Raw genomic sequence first — 22,357 nt, forward strand, 5'->3', positions numbered from 1 at the left:
CCGTCTGTTTCAGGCCTGCCATTCCCGGCCCCGCTCATTGTCTCCACCCACATGTGCCATGTGCCCGAGTGGGAGGCACAGGGAGCTGTCCACACTAGCCCTGCCCTCAGGGGTCCTCCTCTAGTGGGGAGCAAAAAGCCCACAGCTCTAGTGGGCTGGTGACAAAGGGATGTCCAGGTCAGAGGCAGATCTTGTGATCTTGGAGCTGCATCCAAGGGGACCAAGAAGAATCGGGTCCTCAGAAAGGGAGTGAAAGGGTAAGTCTCCAGGGTGACAACGGGCCTGGTTGGGGTAAGGCTGGCAAAAGGATGGGCTGGAAACCTCCTGGGCTGGCGACCTCCATGGCTGGCCTGGCCAGAGTGGCTGGGGTGGGGGAGAGGAGGGGAGGCCTTGGGTGGCCAATTATGGGTTTCTGGCAGACTGATGGGCACTTTTGCTCTTTTGAAAGATCACTCTGGCTGCTCCCAGGATGGAATGGAGGGGGCAAGAGTGGAGCCAGCCTGGCCAGCATGGCTCAGTGGTTCAGCATCAACCTATAAACCAGGAAGTCATGGTTTGATTCCTGGTCAGGGCATATGCCTGGGTTGCTAGCTCAACCCCTGGTGTGGGTGTGCAAGAGGCAGCCGATCAATGATTCTCTCTCTTCATTGATGTTTCTATCTCTCTCTCTGCCTCCCTTCCTCTCTGAAATCAATAATATATAAATACACACACACATACACACACACACACACACACACACACACTAGAGGCCCGGTGCACGAAATGTGTGCAGGGCGGGGGGGGGGGCAGGGGGAGGGTTTGGGTCCCTCAGCCCGGCCTGAACCCTCTCACAATCCAGGACCCCTCAGGGGATGTATGACTGCCAGCAGTTGGACATCCTTCTTACAATCCGGGACTGCTGGCTCCTAACCACTCACCTGCCTGCCTGATTGCCCCTAACTGCCTCTGCCTCGGCCCCTGCCACAGCAGCTTCGTCTGGAAGGACGTCCAGAATGATGTCCGGAAGGTGGTTTGGCTGTCTGGTCTAATTAGCATATAATGCTTTTATTATCATAGATATACTAGAGGCCCAGTCCTGCCTGTTGCCAGCTGGGGCCTCCCTCCCTTCCTCCAGTCAGCCCTGCCCCCTGGTCGAATTCCCAGATGACCTCCAGGTCAAGGGGGAAATTTGCATACTATGCTTTTATTATATAGGATATATATATATATATATATTTTTTTTTTTTTTTAAAGGTGAAGTCGGGAGGCCAGCTGGGGACTGTTGAGGACTCAGAATGAAATGGGGGCTTAGCAGTGACTATGGTTAGCCCAGGATGGGAGACACTTGATCCTGTATCCTGTGTCCCTGGGCCAGGAAAGAGCAGTAGGGTGGGGTGGGCATAGATGGGGGGTAGGGGGCAGGGGCACTTTTCCTGCAGCGGGCGGTAGAGGCGAAGGGAGGGAGGAGAGCAAGGCCTGGGGATGCCCCATGACCCCTCTTTTCCTCAGGCAACAGAAGTCACAGCCATGGCACCAAGGAGAGGGCTATGTAGACTCCAGAGGAAGGAAGGGGCTGGGGACTGGGCTTTTCCTAAAAAGACTTTATTTCCAGATGCAACTTTCCAGCAAGCAAATAAATATAATGAGGAGGAGGGGGAAGGATTGCTATAAATTAGAAAAAAAGCCCGGGGCAGGGAAGAAGGGTGGGGGAGGAGAGGTTGCAGGGACCCCCCCCCACAACTCTCTGCAGCCCCTCTTCTGCTTGGTCCAGGAGTCATAAGGCACTGTGGTGGTGGGTCCTGCTGGCTTCCCTCCAAGCTGATGGGCCTCAGGCACCCACTGTGGCCTGAGCTCACAGGTCAGTCACCTTGTTCTCCACCAGGGCAGCGATCTGCTGCAGGCGGCAGGCCAGCTGCATCTTCTGGCCCACAGGGTCCCCCTCCAGGGCATTGATGATCTGCCGGGGCAGAGGAGGGCACGCCGCATGAGCCCCCAGCCCTCTGCACACTGACCCAGTGCTATCCAGCCCTGCTTATATCTCAGCAGGGCTGCCCTGGGCCTCCCTGGGGAATCTAAACAGAAACCAGTCCAGCCAGTGTGGCTCAGTGGTTGAGCGTCAACCTATGAACCAGGAGGTCACGGTTCGATTCCTGGTCAGGGCATATGCTCGGGTTGTGGGCTCGATCCCCAGTGTGGAGTGTGTAGGAAGCAGCTGATCAATGATTCTCTCTCATCATTGATGTTTCTCTCTCTCTCTCTCTCTGAAATCAATAAAAATATATTAAAACTAACTAAATAAATAAACAGAATCCAAGCCCCTTCCCAACCTGGGCCCTTCCTCCCATCTGCCTGCAGGGGTGGGCCTGGACACCTCCTCCACCCCCAGGGGTGTGCCCCTCCCCCCTAGAGCACCCTGACCTCACCTGGTCATAATACCTGTGGATGTGGTTATAGAGTTCTTGCAGGGCTTCCAGACAGTGGGGAGCAGAGGTGTAGTTCTGGGGGCAGCACATTGGGGAGGGTGTGAGTCCCCAGCCTGGGCCTCCAGCCCCAAGCCTCCCCCTAAACCTTGTCCCCCAACCGTGGAGAGGTGCATCCCTGGGCCATGCCTTACCCCCGAGAGCTCGGCTAGAGCTGAATTCATCTCCTGGTAGCTTGCCGGAGAGCTCTGGCGAATGTCAGAGTAGTATCTGGAGGAGGGGACACAGTTAGGGGCAGGCAGCTTCCACCCCCAGCCGTGCACCCTGACACCTACCTCTCCACCATCTGCTTGTAGCGAGGGATCTCCCGGGCGTAGAGCAGTTTGTTCACTGGGGAATCCTGCTCCAGATTAGGGGGGGGGGGTGTGAGTGGGGAGGTGGGGGAACTCTGGCCCTGTCACCCTGACCACGCCACCAATGCCCCTCCCCCTGGTCCCCCACTATGCGCCATCCCTCCCAGCCCCACCCAGGGCTCTGCACCCACCCGCCATGGGCTGGCTCTGCTCTCACCCGGCCCACTTTGTGGTCTGAGACTGTACAGGAGTCGATGAAGGTCTGGGCGATGACGGCAAGAATGGCATCCACGTTGTCTGACACCCGTACGTCAAAGATGAGCTGTGGGTTCTTCAGCGTGTTCACCCAGAATCGTAGCAGCAGGCTGGAGACACAGGCCGGCCGTGGGTGTGAGGCGTGGCTAGCACAGCACACCTCACCAGCCTGGGCCCGGCCCTGGGCTCCCTGGGGAGCGGTCCCGTGAATCCATGCTGGGGGTGGCCAGAAATCGAGCCGCATGCCTCCAAGCCTGGCTTCCTGTTCAGGTCCCACTTGTCCCTCTGGGATGCCATGTCCCATCTGCACGGGATGGGGGGCAGCAGGCCAGGTACCTGTTAGTCTTCCAGATGTGCAAGGTCTCTGGGTCCTCGATGCCATGCTTCTCTGCCAGCTCATCCAGGAAGTCGAACAGGTACTTGACAGCGATGGGCACGGGCCGGTTCACGCTCAGGATGGCCTGGAAGGTGTCATCCACGAACTTCTGCAGTGTGCCCTGGAAGGCAGGGGAGCAGGCTCCATCAGTGGGCGTGGGGCCGGCCCTCAGCCTCTCAGGAGCATGCGTGCTCCCCACCTCAGTCAGGGGCCCCTGGGTGAGCCTTCCTGTCACTTGGCTCCCCCGGAGCCCAGCTCCCCCAGAGCCCAGCTCCCAGCTGCACTGACCTTCATGGAGAGCAGGCGGGTGAGGTAGATTTCCGGGATGGCTTTGGCCCGTGCCCGCTCCCGCTCCCGCTCCCGCAGGCTGCTGCGCCGAACCTTGTTCCCGTCTGGCTCCTCGGTGCCTTTCACCAGGTGCCAGAGGCGGACCCCACCTTCCTCGCCGTCCTCCAGCATGGGGGTGTCTGGGGACGCATGTGCCGGCCTCAGTCCTATGCCCTGCTGCCCACCCCACCCCACTTGGCAAGGTGGTAGAGGCTGGGAGGAGCCCATGGAAGCAGTGGGTAATGATGTGGAAAGGAGGGTGGCCGCCCAGGGGCTTGTTCAGCCCGACACCCCATAGCCCTGGAGCTCCCTGACCGGGACACACCGCTGCCCTCATCTGCCCCAGGCCCTTTGCTCAGCCTGGAGCTTTGGCTGGCCCGCTGGCAAGGGGTGGGGAGCCCCAGGTGACATTATGGCCGGGACTCCTGCCTGGCCGCCTCAAGCTCCCGGGGACAGATGTGCAGGTCTGGGTTTCGGGACTCACTCTCCCCGGAGGAGCAGCTCTGGGCCAGGCTCTGGGAGACGGCGCCTCCATTGTGCAGCTGGGGGATGAGCCTCACTGTGGCCCCATCTGGGACCTTGTAGTGCTGGAGGGTGTTGAGTCTCTTCCAGTGATTCTGGGTCACTGAGGTCAGGTCCTCATCCGACAGGGTTAGGTGACCAGCCAGGCCCGAGCGCCACTCTGGGGGGATCCAGGGAAGCCAATTAGCCTGCAGCCCGCCCCCCAAGTCTGCCATTTGGGCAAGGCAGAGCTGAGCCTCTATGGGTGCCCCAGGAGGGGGAGGGCAGTCGGGCTCTCTCACCGAGGTCTAGGGTGTGCACGGAGGGCCTCTGGGAGAACGGGGTACCCTTGTAGACTTGCTCCAACACCTTCTCCTTGACCTGCGTGATGGTGTCTGTGTCGAGCACCCTGGCTGGCACGTGCTGCACTGAGCTGCTCCCTGAGGCCCCACCGGCCCCAGGGCCCACCAGCACCATCAATGTTAGGGGCCGGAAGTCCATGTCCTCCCGAAGCAGGCGACTGTCATTCAGGGTCCTTTTAGCCTTGCCTGTCACGGCATCCACAGGACCCTTATCCACCTGGTACTGGATGGCCCGCAGGAGCATATACAGCGGCTCACCAGCCACCTCCTGCAACCGTTAGGACGGGCCAGCATCAGTGGGTTGTGGGAAGTGCAGAGGGCTTGGGGGTGGGGAGGGGCAGCCAGCTGCACAGAGTGAGGGCGGATCATGACAGCTGGCCTCTGCCTCACATCCAGCCCCGGGGGGGTGCAGGGCTGGGGGAAAGATCAAAGCCCTTCCCTTTCCATCCCCCCATTGGGCCCTGAGGGAATTTGGGTGCAGGTTAGTGAGGCGACAGTCCCTCAATGGAGCAAGGGGAGAGGTGTGGTCCAGGGCGCCCCTCACCCTCAGGAAGGTGTAGAGACAGATGGACAGCCAGTTAGTGAGCAGCTTCTCCACCATGGTCTCCGTCCTGCAGGGAGCAGGCCTCGGGTTAGAGACGGTGCTGCAGGGCCATGTCCCTGGGCTCAGGCGGCACCGGAGGCAACGCAAAGCTTTTCCATCTGTCACCCTCTGTGTCGGTCTCCTTCCCTACCAGTGGCTTTGGTCCTAGCCCAGCTCCAGCCCTACCCACTGCCTGGGTGTTCCTGGCCCCGCCCACCCCAGGACAGAGCAAAGGGGAAGGGATGGGGAGCCACCATCCCTGCTGCCAGGACCAAGGTCAGGCCAAAGCCAACCTTCGAAGCATGAGCTTGGGGTTCTTGTGCACGTAATGGGCGGCTAAGTCACCAAGCAGCGTCTTCATGATGTCAGTCAGGTACTCCAGCTTGCCGTGCAGTGCCAGGGACAGCAGCGAAGCCACGTGGCAGCGGTCGCGCTGGGAAAAGCTGGGCTGCTCCTCCAGCGTGTGGATGAGCTGGGTGGTGGCAGGGAAGCTGCTGCTCACTCTGCGAAGCCCCTCACCCCGTGCGTCCTCCCACCCCCACCGTTGTGCCTGCACCTGCCACCCAGCCCAGCCTGTGCCCAGCCCTCCCACCTCCTTGCCCCCGACCCCCCATGAGACCCCCTGCCCGTCCACGTGGCCCTCACTGTGAGAAGAAAAAGCTTGCTGTTGAGCAGATTGGAGAGCTGAGTGAGGCCCTGGCGCACGGGGACACGGTGGCCCTCTTCCCCAGGCCCTTCGAACATGGGCTGCAGTGGGCAGCCGCCGTGCCCCGGGAAGAAGACGCGCTCAGTGTAGGTGCGGTAGTCCAGGAAGGGGATCCCGCTGGTCTCCAGGTCGCTGCTGAGGTCAGTCATCTCGGTCATCAGGTCTGCAGACCGGGAGCCACCAAGGTGTGGGCTCAGGCCCAAGTGGGCCCTCTGCCCCCTCCCCACCACCCCCTCCTCACCTGTGAATTCCTTGCGGCACTGGTCGCCCACACCAATCTCCAGGTTCTCCAGCTGCACCAGAACCTTCTGATAGTCACGCAGGGCCTGCTTGCTCTTGTGCCTGCAGCCCAGGGACCAGGTGTTAGCCACAGACCCAGGCCTGCCTGCACGGAGGCCACCAGGCCAGGAGAGCTGCCTGCTGGAAGGCCTGCCATGGGGCGCCCTTTCCCAAAGTGAAAAAGGAGCCCGGCCAGTGTGGCTCAGTGGTTGAACATCGACCTATGAACCAGGAGGTTGCAGTACAATTCCTGATTAGGGAACATGCCCGGGTTACGGGCTCGATCCCCAGTGTGGGCGTGCAGGAGGCAGCCGATCGATGATTCTCTCTCATCATTGGTGTTTCTACCTCTCTCTCCCTCTCCTTTCCACTCTGAAATCAATAAAAATATATTTAAAACAAAAAACAAAGTGAAGAGGGAAGTTCATACAGGTGCGCACGGGGGTGCGGGGTGGGGGGTGGGGAGTCCTCACCTGTACATGAGAGTCAGGAGTAGCACAGCGGCCGTCAGCACAGCAGCGCCTATGCCCAAGCCGATCTGGGCCTCCATGGGGAAGGCAGGCGGTGCAGGCTCAGCCTCATACTGCACGGGGCCCAGGGCCAGCCGCAGGTTGCCCATCTGTACCTGGGGTGGCGGTGGGGTAGGGGGGCAGGCTCCTGAGCGTGGGCCTTTATTGCTCCACTGGCCATCTGCCCCTGCACCCGGAGCCCAGCCTTACCACAAACTGCGGCAGCGCACTGGAGCCATTGGCAGGCTGTGGGACCCGCGGGGGTGGCTCACAGTACAGATGGGTGAGTGTGAGCGTCTTGACCAGGCACTCGCCATCGCCAATGTGCACGCGCACCTCCTCCTTGCTGATCCCCAAGTTGAGGCCTTCACCCTGGGAGACAGACCAGGGGCCTGAGCCAGGCTTCCCCACCCCGCCCACAGCCCCCTGTGCAGCAATGGTAGCAGAAGCCCTCACTTCCACATCTAGGACGTTGCCTGGCTTGAGGCGGGCAGGCCCTTTGCGGCTGAGGGGGGCCAGCCGGGGGTTGGGCTGGTACAGAAAGTCCTGGCCCCCACTGGCGTTGGCAAAGTCCACGAGCACGTTGTCTAGGGAGAAGAAGACGCGCTGGGGGCGTGCATCGTCTGGCACAGCGGGGCTCTGGCACAGGAGGAGGCTGGAGGAGTTGATGGAGCAGACGGTGGAACACTGTGGGGCCAGGAAGAGGTGGGATGAGCTGGGGCTTCCCGGCTCACTCCCAGGAACAGGGTGACCCGCCCTGCTCCCCTTCACTGGGCACCGCCCCACTGGCAGCCCCGATGATTGCTGGTGGGGGCTCACCTGCAGCAAACCCCCCTCAAGCTGGACACAAGCTTGCGGGGGTTCAGCAAGGGCCCCACAGCCCCTCCGGAGGTCCTGGGGCTGGGTCCCCGTAGCCTGCGCCTCTGCCGTGGACTCCAGCCACACAGACAGCAGGGGCCGCCGCACCACGTCCAGATCCTGGCCCCTGACTCGGATCAGCCGCCCGCCCCTGTGCCAGGATAGTAGTCAGCAGGGGTGGGGGCAGCGGGCAGCCCAGCTCAGCCTTGCCTCCCACCTCTGGGCCTCCCAGGAAGGACACACAGGTTGCCCTGGTGGCCCAGGGCCTCACCCTCGGAAGCTGACGCTGGGCTCTGCAGCCGTGAGCTGGGGGTTGGCTGTGTAGCGGAAAGGGCTGGCTCCCAGTGTGCGCTGGGCCTGGCCAAAGACCACACGAACCACAGCTTCTCCTGGGCCGGCCTGGGGCATGGTGTGGCACACAATGGCCTCAGGACACACTGGCTCCTGGCTGCAGGGGGGAGGGGTCTGGCATCTTGGACTCTAGCTTCAGCCTGGCCACCCCACAAAAGCCCCACTTTGCCTCCCTCTAGGGCAGAGCCCACCAAGGTGGTCACAGTGACCATTCCTCTTGGACTTCCTTTTTTCCTTTTTATTTTTTTTTTAATTTTTTTTATTTTTTTTAAAATATATTTTATTGATTTTTTACAGAGAGGAAGGGAGAGAGATAGAGAGTCAGAAACATCGATGAGAGAGAAACATCGATCAGCCGCCTCCTGCACATCCCCCAGTGGGGATGTGCCCACAACCCAGGTACATGCCCTTGACTGGAATCGAACCTGGGACCTTTCAGTCCGCAGGCTGACGCTCTATCCACTGAGCCAAACCGGTCTCGGTTCTTTTTTCCTTTTTAAAATATATATATTTTAATTGATTTCAGAGAGGAAGAGAGAAGGAGAGATAGAAACATCAGTGATGAGAAAGTTATTGATCGGCTGCCTCCTGCACACCCCACACTGGGGATCGAGCCCGCATCCGGGCATGTGCCCTGACCGGGAATCCAGCCATGACCTCCTGGTTCATAGGTCGACACTCAACTGCTGAGCCACACTGGCCAGGCTTCTCTTGAACTTTCATGGGGGTCTTGGGGAGCCCTGAGCCCACCCCCGGTGCTGTACAAAAGGGGTCACTGAGGCCCACAAGGAATGTCCCCAGCTGACAGCAGCCCAGCCAGAATGGGGAGGAGAGATACTCACATAGGACAGGATTGGCTGCCCACAAAGGCTGTGATGTTGCCTCCTGTCTGGAGGTGTTGCCCATGGATGGTGAGCTGGGTGCCCCCTGCCTGGGGACCTCTCTGGGGACTCAGGCTCAGCAGGATGGGATCCTGGGGGACAGGGCAGGCTGGGGCAGGCATGGTAGACCAGCAGGCATGGCAGCCCGTCCTGGCGCTTCCTTGCCTCAGCTCCAGTCCCCAGAGCTCTTGGGCTGTGAGGTGCTGGCCCACTTTTCAGCTCTGTCTCCTGGGCTACAGCCGACAGCACCCAGCTGAAAAGCCCTACGCTCAGCTTCCGTAGCCCCATAGCTCTCGTCTCAGCCGCCTTGCCCCATGGGGAGGGAGGGGTCTTTTCTCATTGTGTCTGCTCCTCCCAGAAGGCCTCCTCTGCCATGCTTGCACCACCCAGGCCTGCCCTGAGCGGTAAACCCTGAGATCCAATTGCCTCCTTTGGATACTGCATGTGCCAAGCAGGTGCTAACCCAATGCTAACCTGTCCCTGCTCACTGCTCCTGCCTTGGGCTTCTTGGCTCCCTAAATGGCCCCCGCAGGTGCCCAAGGCTCAGGCTAACACCTGAAGGCGTCCCTGCCCTCCCCACCCCCCTGTCCGAGGCAGCCAGGCCTGCAGCAAGTCCCAACAGCTCTGAGCCCCACACTGGCCCACCCACCCTCTGTTCTAATTGCTTCTGCTGCCCGCCTCCCTTCTGGACAGCTGCTGCCAGCAGCGCCCGCACTGTGGCGCCACTGTCCCAGCCCGTCCTCCACTCAGATCATGTAGCTTCCCTACTGGACAGGTGGCAACACTCCCGGCTACCCTGAGGTCAAGTTTGAAATCCTCACCTGGGTGTCCCTGCCTTTCTGTCCCTCCCTCCTACTTCCCCTGCATGGGGGCCAACTCAGGCTGGGCACTGACCTGGTAGGTGAAGTGTTGGGTGGAGATGCCTGGTGGCCGACTCTTAATGGCCACTTGGATTGGCCCTGTGGTGCCTTTGGGGGCCGGAGATGTCACACACACAATCCTGGGGAGCAGAGGCCCTGTAGTTGCTCAGGGCCCTTATGCGCTGGGCCCTTCCCTGGCGGGAGCTGTGAACCACCCACCAGCCACTCCCTGAAGCCTACCCCCTCCACCCCTCTCACTGCCAGCTGCCCCCTCCCTTGGCACATCTGACCCAGACCCTCATTTCGTGGCTGCAAGCCACCCTTATCTCTGGGTGGCCAGTGCCGGAGGGCCTCACCGGGCAGAGGTGCGGTAGAGAGCAGGGTCAGGGTTGCAGGGCTGGCCGGCCACGCTCACGGCATCCTGCACGTCCGCAAAGTCCCGGCCCAGGTTGGAGCCCAGGATGGTGAGGGCCAAGCCACCCTCAGGGGGGCCAGTCAGGGGCTCGATCTGCAGCAAGGAAGGTGGCCATGGGATCCCCAAAGCCACACCTGCTCTGCAGTGGGGCGTGCCTGACCAGCTGGCCAGCCGGAGGCAGCTCCTCTGACCTGGGTGAGGCTAGGACAGTGAGGGGCACGGCAAGGCAGATGGGGCTGGGGTGGGGGAGAAGGAGAGGGACTGGGCCACTGGGGAGGAGTTGGGGGTGGAGATCAGGGCTGGGGCTGGGGGGCTGACCATGTCGATGGTGGGTGTTGGACACAGCAGCTCCACGGCCCCAGGTGGGCACAGTGGCCCATAGAGACAGGCAGGCTGGCCGTGGCTGCACCACAGGCAGCCCAGGCTCCCGTTGGCTGCCTGGCAGTGGCTGCAGTCGGGGTGGCCCACGGCACAGTCGTAGAGAGTCACTGGGGAAGGTCAGGCAGCACACTGAGGCGCCTCCCCTTTGCCGCACACCCTGCCCGGCCTGCCCTGCCGCCCCCAAACTCACCATGAAGAGGACGGGCATTGTCCAGCCGCTGGCCCTCGCCCCGGGTGACGTAGATGGGCACCGGGAGCTCCCGCTGGGCCATGGGGGGGTGGAACTGTGGGTGGAGGGTGGGTCAGGCCTAGCCCAACTCAGGACACCCCTGACCCTTGCCTCCTCCGGGACACTCCTCCCAGAATGGGTGCCATTGTTCAGTGCCCACATCTCCCACCAGACAGCAAGCCTGGGGCAGAGGCTGTGGGCACGGTGTTCCTGCTGCCCAGAGCAGGCCTCGTGACAAAGGGATGTAGAGCGTGAGCCTCTGAAGGGCTGGGACAAGCTGGGAGGAAGGGAGTTTGGGGCATCTGAGGGCTGCAGAAGGCGTCCAATGGTAGGCGAGGCTGCGGACGGCTGCTCACCTGCTGGGCCTGGCAGTAGACAAGGCCCGCATCCCCAGTCGTCTCTTCCAGGGAGGCTGGCAGCCTCCGTAGTTCTCCGGGCAGCTCCAGCCAGCAGTGGTAGGAGGCAGGCAGGCCCTGGGGGTAGACACTGTCAGGACCCTGGACATGGTCAGCCACCTCCCACTCTGTCCCCATTCCCAGCCCACCGGGCCGCTTACTCGGAAATGCTGAAGGTTCCGAACTCGCAGGGCCAAGCGGCTCTCCCAGCCCACAGGCACCAGGAGGGGACTTGCTAGGCCCTCAACCTGAGGACAAACCCCTGGGCCACGCATCTGGACATCCACCTGGGGAAAGAAGACCCATTAGCCCTTCCGAAGTTCAGGGGCCCGGGCAGGGCACAGGGTGAGGTGGGTCTGCAGTGGCAGTCAAGGCCGAGGCCCACACACGCAGCCCTACAGCCATTGCAGGGAGAGGTTGAGCAGCGAAGGAGAGCCCAACAGGCAGGGCCCACCTACCTCCTGGGTGCTATAGATGGTCCTCTCGCCCTCTGGGCAGTGCTCTCCGTACACACAGTGGCTGCTCTGGGGGCACCAGTGGCATCGCCAGAGGCTGCTCACACAAGCACGACACCTGGAGAGGCAGGGGGCTGCTCAGGCTGGGCACTATCTCGGTCGCCACCCTTACCCGGCAGCCAGGCCTAGCACTCACGGGGCAGCCACCTCCAAGGCATGGACAGCACTGCAGTCATAGAAGGAGAAGTTGGTGACAGCTATGGCCACATCCTCAAACATCAAGGCCAGGGACAAGGTGATGTGGTCTAGGAGGGGATAGTGGTAGCAGAATAGGTCATGTGGCTCTGCCCCTCCAGCTCCCGCCCCGACCACCCAGCCCAGGGACCCCTCACCTGTGCCTGGAGGGTTAAGTGGCAGCTGGTCTTGGGGAGGGGTGACACAGGCCACGTGGGGCCCTTCCACTTGAGCCAAGCTGTCGTAGTCTCCAAAGGCACAATGGAAGTATTCATCCATAGCCAGGGTGGGCAGCCGGGGGACAGACAAGGTGACCTGGGGCATGTGCAAGGAAAACAGAGCAGGCAAGGGCTTCTTGGGGGGGCAACTCGCCGAGGGAGATGGAGCCAGAGTATAGCGAATGGGAGCAGAGGCAGCAAGAGAGGAGGACGGGGTGGTGGTGGGTGCAGCCTGGGGGCATCCCTCACAGGCAGATGGTACAGGAGCCTCACCTGGCCCTCCTCCTGGCGGGGGTGATGGGCCGGCAGCAAGCTCTGGACATGCAGGCAGCGACTGTCCTCCTCATAGCTCCACAGCCACTGGTTGGGCTGGGCTGCCCTCGCACATTGGCCCTTGCGGGTACACCTGCAGGCAAGGGCCCATTGGGTCACCGCGTGGGTCTCAGGCTATTTGGATGATTGGCCACAAGGGGGTTGAAAGGATGGCCCAGCTGGAGCGCAGTAAGCAGGGGAGATGAACATCACTGTGCTCACAGAGGAAGGGGCCAAGCACCAGGGCTCGGTGGTCAATGCATGGGCTTTGGCCTTGACAGTAAGAGGGGGCCGTGCTGCAGAGGGAAGGCACACGCATCTGGCTTAGGGGTGCCATAAGGATTCCTGGGGCTGCCATGCAGAGCATGGGCTGGAGGGGACACCTGGGAGAGGGGACAGAGGCCTGGCCCAGGGTAGAGGTGGGGGAATGAGAAGTGAGCAGGTTTGGCCGTGGTGGGAAGGGGCTGCCGAGCAAAGTCTTGGTTTGGTGGGATGGGACAGGATGGAGGAACTCAGCAGCAGCCTGAGTCTTTTTTTTTTTAAAATCTATTTTATTGATTTTTTACAGAGAGGAAAGGAGAGGGATAGAGAGTTAGAAACATCGATGAGAGAAACATCAATCAGCTGCCTGCTGCACACCCCCAACTGGGGATGTGGCCACAACTAAGGTACATGCCCTTGACCGGAATCGAACCTGGAACCCTTCAGTCCACAGGCCAACGCTCTATCCACTGAGCCAAACCGGTTAGGGCAGCCTGAGTCTTTTTTATTTTTTAATATATTTTATTGATTTCAGAGAGGAAAGGAGAGGGAGAGAGAGCTAGAGACATCGATGAGGAGAGAGAATCATTAATCAGCTGCCTCCTGCACGCCCCACACTGAGGATCGAGCCCACAACCCGGGCATGTGCCCTGACAGGGAATCTAACAGTGACCTCCTTGGTCAATGCTCAAACACTGAGCCACACCGGGCGCAGCCCTAGTTTTTACCACAGGGAGCCAAACTGGCATCCTGGCATGCCCAGAGCTGCTTCCAGGTGTGGCCTCGCAGCATGCACCACCTGTCAGCCCAAACCTGGGCGTAGGTGCTGCACTCACCTGCCCTGGAGGATGCACCAGCCACACAGCGGGTCCCGGGCCTGGAGGCAGCTGGTGCAGTCGGGGAGCTGGGGGCAGGCCGCCACGGGTACCCGGTCTACCTGGATGGGCAGTAGGGATAGAAACAGTGGGTGCGGGCACTCAGGCCTCATGTACCCAGACCCCTGGGCCAGCCCTCACCTGCTGGGCAGTCAGGACGTAGAGGTGGCTGCTGCTGTTGTCCACAAGCAGGTCAGGGCTGATCGCTGAGCCTGGAGGCCCCACTTGCTGGGAGTGGTACACCTGGCTTTGGGAGCCATTGAGAAAGACCTGGGGGATGACAAGGACAGGGCTGGGCCAGACCGCTGAGCCAAGGCCCCCTCTCAGATGGCCCCAGGCCAACTGTTCAGGGCATGTGCTCTTTTCCAGACTGGGGATCCCAGGCCACAGAGGGTGGGGAAGGCCCATGGGCGTCCATTCTGCCATGTTGCCTCCTCCATTCAGCATCACCCAGCTAGGGTGGCAGACCCACCCTGGGTGAGGCCTTTGGGCACCAGGGGCTGGAAGACAGCTGTGGGGAGGCAAACAGGTCACAAGAAGTCAAGAGTTTGCCTCGGAGAGACTTCTGGGGCTAGGCTGGCTCTGAGGGCCAGGCACTGCCCACCCTGCCTCCATGCCACCCTCATCCACCTTGGCTGTTAGCTCCCACTATTGGCTGGAGAAGTTGGGGTTGCCTAGGAGACACCTGGGACGTCATCTTAGGTGATGTCTCTGGGCGCCAGGCAGCCAGCAGGTGGCACCCGGCCAGCCAGGACACAAGCTGAGGCGGAGGGTGCCTGGGGCTGCCCTGAGCTGCTGCAGGGCCTGGCCCGGCAGTGTTAAGACCGTAGGGCCGGGAGGCTGGTGATGACAGGCCCTCACCTTATGCAGCTGGCCCTGGGTGTCCCCCAGGAAGGCTACCATGTGCCCATCTGCCTGGAGGGCTGCGATGGCGCTGATGGGCTGCCCGAGGTGCAGCAGAGGCCTGGCCTCCAGGGGCTGGCGGCCAGCGATGGGGCTGGGGGTGTGCTCATCACCACAGGGGTACGACTCAGGGGAGTCCTGGACAGGCGGGGAAGGCAAAATCAGTTCTCAGAAAAGGCAGAAGATACTTCCCCAGGCCCAGAGCTAGTCAGAGGAGGACAGCCAGGTGGCCAGTGAGGAGAGAGCAAGGCAGGATAGAGGGTAGGGCCAGGGAGCCCCATGGTAAGACCAAGCCCGCTGCAGAGAGGGAGAAAGACAGACCAGCCAGGAGACTTGGAGACCAAGCCGGTCCCTTCGTGACATCCTCTAACCAAGAGGCCATGGGTCATTGTCACATGAGAGTGTCCAGCTGCCTGGGGCTCAGGACTACATATGGCAGCCCCTGCCCTGGGCTGAGAGATGCCGCAGGACCACGAGGGACAGGGACAGAGAGACAGGTGAGGCCAGATGATGCAGCGAGAGAAGACCAGAGCCGCCATCAAAAGACAGTGGGCAAAGCCTGAGGTGAGAGGACAAGTGTGGGGCCCAGGCCCAGCCACTTACAGGGGGCAGGGTGACGCAGCGTGAAGTGACGCCATACTCCACGGTGGCTTCCTCCGTGCCGCTGGGGCCCCGGCCGCCTGCTGTGTAGCAAAGGCGCCGGGCCTGCTCCATGCTGCCGTCCAGCTCTGCCAGGGGGAAGGCGCACAGGGCCGCCTGTGTCCCCTTTGGGCCTGCGGCAAAGGCCCCCAGCAAGGTGCCCGGGGCGAGGAAGGCAGCCTGGATGAGGCCCTGACCATGGCAGTGGAGGGGCACCTCCACGTAGGAGTAAAGATTGGCATCACCCAGGCAGACTCGGGCAACATAGGAGCGATAGTCGGCCTGTGCCCGGGCCCCACGACGGCGGAAGACGAAGTAGGCAGAGCGGGTGTTGGCAAAGGCCGCCACGTAGCTGTTGTTGTAGTCAGACAAGTCTCCCACCACGAGACGGCCCAGGCCCTCGCTGGAGAAGGGCTGCGGCCCAGCCAGTTGGCGGACAGTCAGGGGCGGTACCCCTCCTGACAGCTTGCCCGCCAGGCCTCTGGCCACCAGCAGGAGGTCCCGGCCCGGTGCAGGCACCACCAGGCCCACCGTGGCCACTCCTGGGGCATTGGCGGCCACAAACTGCCCATCGCCTGGGTCCTCGGCCTGATACAGAAGCTGGGACACGTCCTCAAGGCGCCGCTTCTCGCACACGCCCTGCCGCACCTGCCCGCAGGCCACCAGCTCCTGGGCCCGGCTGCTCACGAGTAGCAGCTGGTTGGCGTTATCAGAGAGCTGGGCCTGCGGGCACTCAGCCGGGTCACGGAAAGGCACGCAGTCGGGGCTGTCGAAGATGGGGCCGGTGACAGCCACAGCCTCAAGCTGTAATTCCGGGCTGAGCTGGAAGAGGCGGTTCACCGCCCCCACGTAGACTGTGCCCCGGCCGGGCGCCAGTGCCAAGTGGTTGAAGGTAGTGTTGAGTGCGGAGAAGCGATGGGCCTGAGTCGGGGGCAGCGGTGGGCACAGCAGCAACAGCACGAGCAGAAGGTGGGGGCCGAAGGGAGACCAGGGAGCCATCACCGGGGCCTGGGGGAGAGCCGAGCACCTGAGGCCCAGTGGGAAGGGAGCACTGCCTCCCCACCCCTGGTCAGCATGAGTCAGGGCGGTGAGGGGGACAGAGGAAGAGGGGGTAGAGAAAGAGCACCAGAGGGAGAGAAGAATTGAGAAGAGAGATAAAAGCAGAGGGAGAGAAGCACAGAGAGGCAGAGAGGAGGAGCCATAAAGCAGGGACAAAGAAAGAGAGCAGAGAGAAGCAAAGAGAAGAGACAGCCTGGTTGGCATGGCTCAGTGGTTGAGCGTTGACCTATGAACCAGGAGGTCACGGTTCGATTCCTGGTCAGGGCGCATGCCCGGGTTGCGGGCTCGATCCCCAGTGTGGGGTGTGCAGGAGACAACCGATCAACGATGCTCTCTCATCATTGATGTTTCTATCTCTCTCTCCGTCTCCGTTCCTCTCTGAAATCAATAAAAACATATTTTAAAAGAAGAGAGAGAGCAGAGAGAGACATGGAGACAGAGAGAGAAGGAGTCAGAAAGGGGGCAGAGAGAGGACAGAAAGAGTGACAAAGAGAATATCCAAGAGATGGGGGGGGGGGTCACATACATGCACAAGGAAAGAATTCTTTCATCCTCTACTTTAAATGTATGTGTTTAGATTGTTGAAGGGGGACAGATCCTGAAAAGCCACAAGACCACAAATAGGACACAGTGACAGAGGGGGCTGTGACACAGAAAGGAAAGGCCATGGAGAGGAGGGCAGGGCAGAGGGGGTGTTGATGGGGAGAGAGGCAGGAGGCAGAGGTGTGGGAGCACCCAGAAGAGGTGGAAAGGGAGCAGAAGCCCACAGACAGGAGGATGTGGGCAAAGGAACGCTGGTGGAAGCCACATCGTGGGGGATCCTGTGCCCGCGACCCAGTCAAGAGAGGTGGCATGGGGGCAAGAGGTGGGAGGGTTGGCAAGAGCAGGGAGACCCCATCAAGGACAGGAAACTGGCCCTGGGTCAGTGGCAAAGAGGGACCTTTCCGAGCATGGAGAGGGAGTGCTGGAGAGAGGAGAACGAGCCAGGGAGAAACTGAGGCAGTTGGAGGGATGCAGGCCGAGACACCACCCCAGGTCTCCCCAAAGATGGCAAGGAGGGGGGGCAAGCCAGGGCCAATGAGAACAGGGTCATGCCACAGAGGGCTAGGGGGTGGTCAGGCCAGAGGTTGGGGAGAGCTGGGCCTGGGGGAGGTGAGGAGAGGTCACCAAGAGACAACATGGGTACAGGAGATCTGTCCCCTGCTCCATGGGCCCCGGCGGCCAGGGTCCATTGGGGCCTGGCACCACGAGTGTGGATGTGGAAGGGGACAGAGAAAAGCAGGGAGTGAGAAGAAGATAGCCAGGAGTGAGGAGAGGGTAGTGGGGAGGAAAGCCGAAGAGCTTGAAGGGGGCCCCACACCGAGAAGCCATAGGCGCAGCTCCTCACCCATTTGGAGCCATTTGGACCCCAGACTGGAAGTAGCTCCCACGGGCCTGGTGGGGGCGTGAGCCTGAGCCCTGCCTCCTGGTGGGGGGCCATTAGCAGCAGCCCCTGCCCAACAGCCCTAGCGGCTGCCTCGGTGGCCAGGCAAGAGAGACAGAGAGAGATGCCAACAGGGCAGAGCCTGTGGGCCTTGGCGGACTCTCGCTCCACCCTCCTCCTGACCCCAAGCCCAGAGCCACAGAGAAGGGGACAGAGCTGGCTCCCAAGCTGAGCCCGGAACCCGCATAACCGTGCATGTGGGCGCGCCAGGGGCAGGCCCACAGTTGCTCAGTGTGTCCCATGCCCGCCAGCAAAGACGCCAGCAGAGACGCACGCCCGGGCTCGCAGGCATGTGGCTGCGTCAGAGCTTTTTATCTTGCTAACACAGACAGGAAGGTCAGGCCTGGCTGAAAGGCAGGGCCGTTTCCTCTCGACCTGGGATATCAGCGGCAGTGTCCATGGCATGTGGGTGATGGGCTAGAGGGACTGTGGCCAGGAGGTGCAGCACATCGGAGCCCCACACCCAGGCTCCCCAGTGCTGTTTTACCTGGCCCACCCCTCCCCGGGACATCTCTGGGGACTGGGGACCCGGACACTCACCGTTGAGAAGGGGAGCAGCAGCGGGAAGCACATCTCGTCACTTCAACTGCCCCAGGGCAGTGGTGACAGGCACAAGACTGCTGTGGGGGGCATTGCCCTGAGTGGGAGGGAGACAGTTGAGGCTTGGCCCCATTCACACTGGCCCTGGGGGAGGCGGGAGGTTTGGGGGGGGGGGGCAAGGGCCTAGTGGCCAGGCTCCACCACAGCTGGCAGCTTTGTCAATAGTGGCCGGGCCAAGGGAGCCCTGCCTCCACCTCAACAATGTCCCCTCTGTCCAGAGGCCAGGGACCCACTATCTGGTGCTCTCCCCCCACCCCACCCCGGCTGTTCTGGCCAGGGGGCTCCCTGCCACTCCCCACCCTCAGAGAGACACCCCCTAGGATCTGGGGACAAAGGGACAGGGTTTCCTCCAGCCAGAAAAATGAGAGCCACACAGCCGGCCCCACCCCTGTGGTGTCAGCCAGCGAGCTCCTCCTTGTGAACAGCTCAGGGGAGGCCCCAGAGCCCCCATGGGAGGGTCAGGGCGCTCAGTCCCTGCAATGCCAGACTCAGCCTTAGTAGCCTTGGTGCCTGGCTGGAGTGCCAGCCCTGGCCCTCAATGCCGGCCTTTGTCCGGACTGGGGGCAGGGGAGACGCTGACAAAGGCAAGGCGTCCAGGACACTTTCCCCCCAACACCCCCACCCCTTTGGCCCAGAATAAGAACTGGCCCATCCAGCCCCACCTCGGGGGACCGGCAAAGTCGTGCCAGGTACATCCTGGTGGTGGTGCACAGTGCCAGCAGAGGATGCACAGGAAGGGGTGGGGGGCATGGCCCGCAGGAACTCAACCCTGAGCTTCAGGCATGGCAACTGGTTGCTGGCGGTGCCCCTCCCCCTCCCCCAAGGAAACACCATCCCAGGAAGGGCCTACATCCCCCTCCATGCTTGGGGCGGGGAAAGGAGTGTCCTTTGGCAGCTGGCTGCCTTGCCACCCTCACAGGGCACCGTGTGCACACCACGCCAGCAGAGCCAGGGCTCTGCCCCAAGGCTCAGGGGCAGGTGTGCAGAGATCGGAGACCCTGCCGTCACCACGGTGAGCTGCAGCAGCAGGCTCTGGGCAAGGTGGCAGCAGCAGTTTTGCCGCCACCTGGCTGGGCCAGTTGGGTGGCTGTGGGGGCAGGGAGCCAGGCGGGCCACTTCCCTACCCTGTGCCCTGCCCTTGGCAGCGCCAGCTCTTCCATTTGGGGGGCAGAAGTACGGGGTCCTACTTCCCAGAGGTGTGCTGTGCCCCTTAGGCATCAGGAGGTGCCATCACAGGGCTGGCCCCTGAAGGCCTTTCCCGGATGAGAGTTAGTTGGCCCTGTGGACCCCTGGCTTCTCTCAGGTCCCAGCACAGCCCGAGGTGGCGCTCCCCAATCCAGAGGCCCCTGCACCCCTTGCTCTCACCAGCCCTGATTCTTGCCTACCTGGGTGGGCCGCGGGCAGGGGCTGAGGAGCAGCTGGTGCCAGAAGTGCGTCTCCGTGGAGCCCCGGCCTCCCTCCCCACAATGCAATCGTGCCCAACCGGACTCATCCTGGCGGATGAGGCAGCCCAGCCCCTCCCCATCCACCCCTTTGCCCAACAGCGCAGGGAGGTTGCTGCTGCCCTCTGCTGGCCTTGATAGGCATGGCAGAGGCTGTGGGCACCTGGCTGGAGCAGGTGAGAACAGGGTGGTGCCCTCCCATTGAGTCGTCAGGGGAGCATTCTATAGCCTTCCAGGAAGTGCCTTCTGGGTGCCAGGCTCGAGCCTGGCATTGGCACCGTTCAGAGACAAAGCCCACTTCCACATGCTCAAGTGTTTTCTGGGTCTCGGGCAGAGCTACTTGCCAACAGTTAAGGCCCCACTGCCAGAAAAGCCCATCTGTGGAGGGCATCTCGAGGCACAGGGAGGAGAAGTCACAGCTAGAGGCAATCTGGGTCTCAGGAAGAGGAAGTGAGGTTTAAGCGAACCTTAAACCAGTGCTGCGACTATGGCCCTCCTCAGGAGGTCTGGGGCTGGGCTAAGTCCGTGGTTCCCAACGTGGAGCACACGCCCCACAGGGGGGCAATTTGATTTTTAAGGGGGGCAATTTGAGAATGAGTTATTAACAGCGAATTTTTTGCATTTCTTATGGTTCTAGGGGCCTCATATACAAAATACAAATATATAGTGACCTATTTATGTATTTCAGTTCTCTATTATTGTTTCAAAAGAAACTATTTGCTATTTTTTCATATCACTTCATATACTTATTTTTATTTTTTTAAATTTTTTAAAAAAATTTTTTATTGATTTTTTACAGAGAGGAAGGGAAAGGGATAGAGAGTTAGAAACATCGATGAGAGAGAAACATCGATCAGCTGCCTCTTGCATACCCTACTGGGGATGTGCCTGCAACCAAGGTATATGCCCTTGACCGGAATCAAGCCTGGGACCCTTCAGTCCACAGGCTGATGCTCTATCCACTGAGCCAAACTGGTCAGGGCTCACTTCATATTATTATTATCATTTTAAAAAACAATTTCTTAGTGATTTCTTCCTCAGTACTTCAACCTTCCTTTTGTTCTTTTGTTTTTCTCTTTCATGGATGCCATGTTCTTTGGAAGCTTGTTTAGACCAAGTGAATGGCCTTTTAGGCTTCCTCCATGTGAATAGGAGTTACCTTTCGAATAATAAGAATTATATGTCACAGGGGGGCATCAGGATTTCAGAGATGCTTAGGTGGGGCATGGCCAAAGAAAGGTTGGGGACCACTGGGCTAAGTGTTCAGGTATATTAACTCATTCATTCCTTCCACTGGCCCCAGAAGGGGTTATAGCTATTTCCCCCAGTTCACAGGAGAGGAAACTGAGCCATAAGAGGTTAAGAAACTTACACAAGGTTGCACAGGTAGCCCAGCCGGCATCATTTAGTGGTTGAGCATTGACCTATGAACCAGGAGATCATGGCTCAATTCCCAGTCAGGGCACATGTCCGGGTTGGGGGGTTTGATCCCAGTGGGGGGCGTGCAGGAGGCAGCTGATCAATGATTCTCTCTCATCATTGATGTTTCTTTCTTTCCCTCTCTCTTCCTCTCTGAAATCAATAAAAAAATATTTTTTAAAAAAGGTTGCACAGCTACTAAGTGGCAAGGCTAAGAGTCAACCACAGGGCCCCTGCACTTAACCATGAGGCCACATGGCCCTGGACCATGAACGTGGCAGGCTTTGGAAGGAGGAGAGATAGGGACTGCTGAGGCTGTCTGCAGGTGACATGCCCATGGGTGTTTCCCTCTTCCTGGGGCACAAGGTTAGTCGGGTAGGCTTTGAGGATGCAGAGGTCAGCAAATCAGGGAGAACTTGGACTTATCTGGTGCCTTTCTTTTTCTTCACACTTTACCAACACTTGCACTTAGTACTTTGACCTAGTATTTAGTACTTTCTGTCAATATGAGGGGTGTGAAGTGGTTAGTATACCTTGCTGCTTATTTTTTTGTGGTTTTTTGTTGTTGTTGTTGTTGTTAATCCTCACCTGAGGATATTTTGTCTATTGCTTTTCAGAGAGTGGAAGAGAGGGAAGGAGGGAGGGAAGAAGAGAAAGAGAGAGAGAGAGAGAGAGACATTGATGTGCTTGCCTTCCACATGTGCCTGGAGGGGAATGAACCTGGTATGTGCCCTTAACTGGGAATTTAACCCGCAACCCTTTGGTGCGTGGGCCGACGCTTTAACCACTGAGTGCACTGGCCAGGGCTTTCCTCTTCTGCGAAATGCCTGATCATGTCTTTGTCAATTTTTCTATATAAATTGTCTTTTCCTTACTATTTTGAGAAAGTCTTTACTGGTATATATTCTAGATACCAGTCCTTGGTCTGTTATGTCTTCTCCTTGCCCATTACTTGTCTTCTCAGGTTGCCTATAGCATCGTTAGATGAAGAAGTCTTAAATTTGAATATAATTACATTTATTGATCTTCTATTTTATGGTTTGTCATTTTTGTCTTGTTTAGAAATCCTCCCCTATCCAAGAGCATAGAGATTTCCTCATGTGTTTTTTTCTGAATATGTTTCTAGGTTTTCATATTCAGGACCTTAATCCAAAGAATGGGTTTGTTTGTATATGGTGTGAGGTAGAGATCATGTTTTATATTTTTCCACATTGGTGTCTATTGTCCATACCCCATTAATCAGCCCATCCTTCTGCACAAATGTGTGGTGAGCCCTTGGTCATATGCCACATCCCGTGTCTATGTGAGCATGGCTTCTTCTGTCCATTGGGTTTACTCGCCTACCCTATTGTACTTACTAGAGCTTTAAAGCAAGTCTTCATTCTTGGGAGTCTCTTCTTTTTTACTCTCTTTCTCTTTCTCTTTTTTTCTTCC

At 59.7% G+C, this 22,357-nt stretch overlaps 1 protein-coding gene across 3 annotated transcripts; it reads right to left on the reverse strand.

Moving 5' to 3' along the window:
• Positions 1-1,568: 1,568 nt before the first annotated feature.
• Positions 1,569-19,584, reverse strand: PLXNB3 (plexin B3). 3 transcript variants are annotated; one of them, XM_059680197.1, is made up of 35 exons: positions 19,448-19,584; positions 18,003-18,099; positions 14,885-15,928; positions 14,240-14,419; positions 13,520-13,648; positions 13,340-13,440; positions 12,204-12,336; positions 11,871-12,027; positions 11,675-11,783; positions 11,482-11,596; positions 11,185-11,310; positions 10,985-11,101; positions 10,590-10,683; positions 10,337-10,506; positions 9,960-10,111; positions 9,638-9,743; positions 8,705-8,835; positions 7,783-7,959; positions 7,473-7,662; positions 7,110-7,340; positions 6,864-7,025; positions 6,618-6,769; positions 6,107-6,207; positions 5,805-6,028; positions 5,453-5,631; positions 5,121-5,187; positions 4,517-4,844; positions 4,198-4,395; positions 3,675-3,853; positions 3,347-3,507; positions 2,973-3,120; positions 2,738-2,802; positions 2,597-2,672; positions 2,419-2,480; positions 1,569-1,939 (listed from the first exon to the last, which is right to left on the reverse strand). In XM_059680197.1, the coding sequence occupies exons 2-35, from the start codon at positions 18,033-18,035 to the stop codon at positions 1,846-1,848; spliced, it is 5,691 nt and encodes a 1,896-aa protein (XP_059536180.1). In that variant the 5' UTR covers positions 18,036-18,099; positions 19,448-19,584; the 3' UTR covers positions 1,569-1,845. The 3 variants fall into 3 exon arrangements, with proteins under 3 accessions (XP_059536180.1, XP_059536179.1, XP_059536181.1); XM_059680196.1 differs by having other exon boundaries at positions 2,406-2,480; XM_059680198.1 differs by lacking the exons at positions 10,337-10,506; positions 10,590-10,683 and having other exon boundaries at positions 2,406-2,480.
• Positions 19,585-22,357: the final 2,773 nt, after the last annotated feature.

The sequence above is a fragment of the Myotis daubentonii genome, chromosome X, assembly GCF_963259705.1.
Source record: "Myotis daubentonii chromosome X, mMyoDau2.1, whole genome shotgun sequence".
Lineage (NCBI taxonomy): Eukaryota > Metazoa > Chordata > Mammalia > Chiroptera > Vespertilionidae > Myotis > Myotis daubentonii.

Bases quoted from the DNA above. Each gene is read 5' to 3' on its own strand.
- PLXNB3 (XM_059680196.1), bottom strand. From the start codon at position 18,035: ATGTGCTTCCCGCTGCTGCTCCCCTTCTCAACG. The intron at 9,744-9,959 runs GTGAGGCCCTCC...TCTGCTCCCCAG, and splicing joins CTCTACCGCACCTCTGCCCG to GATTGTGTGTGTGACATCTC. The intron at 2,803-2,972 runs GTGAGAGCAGAG...AATCTGGAGCAG, and splicing joins CAGACCACAAAGTGGGCCGG to GATTCCCCAGTGAACAAACT.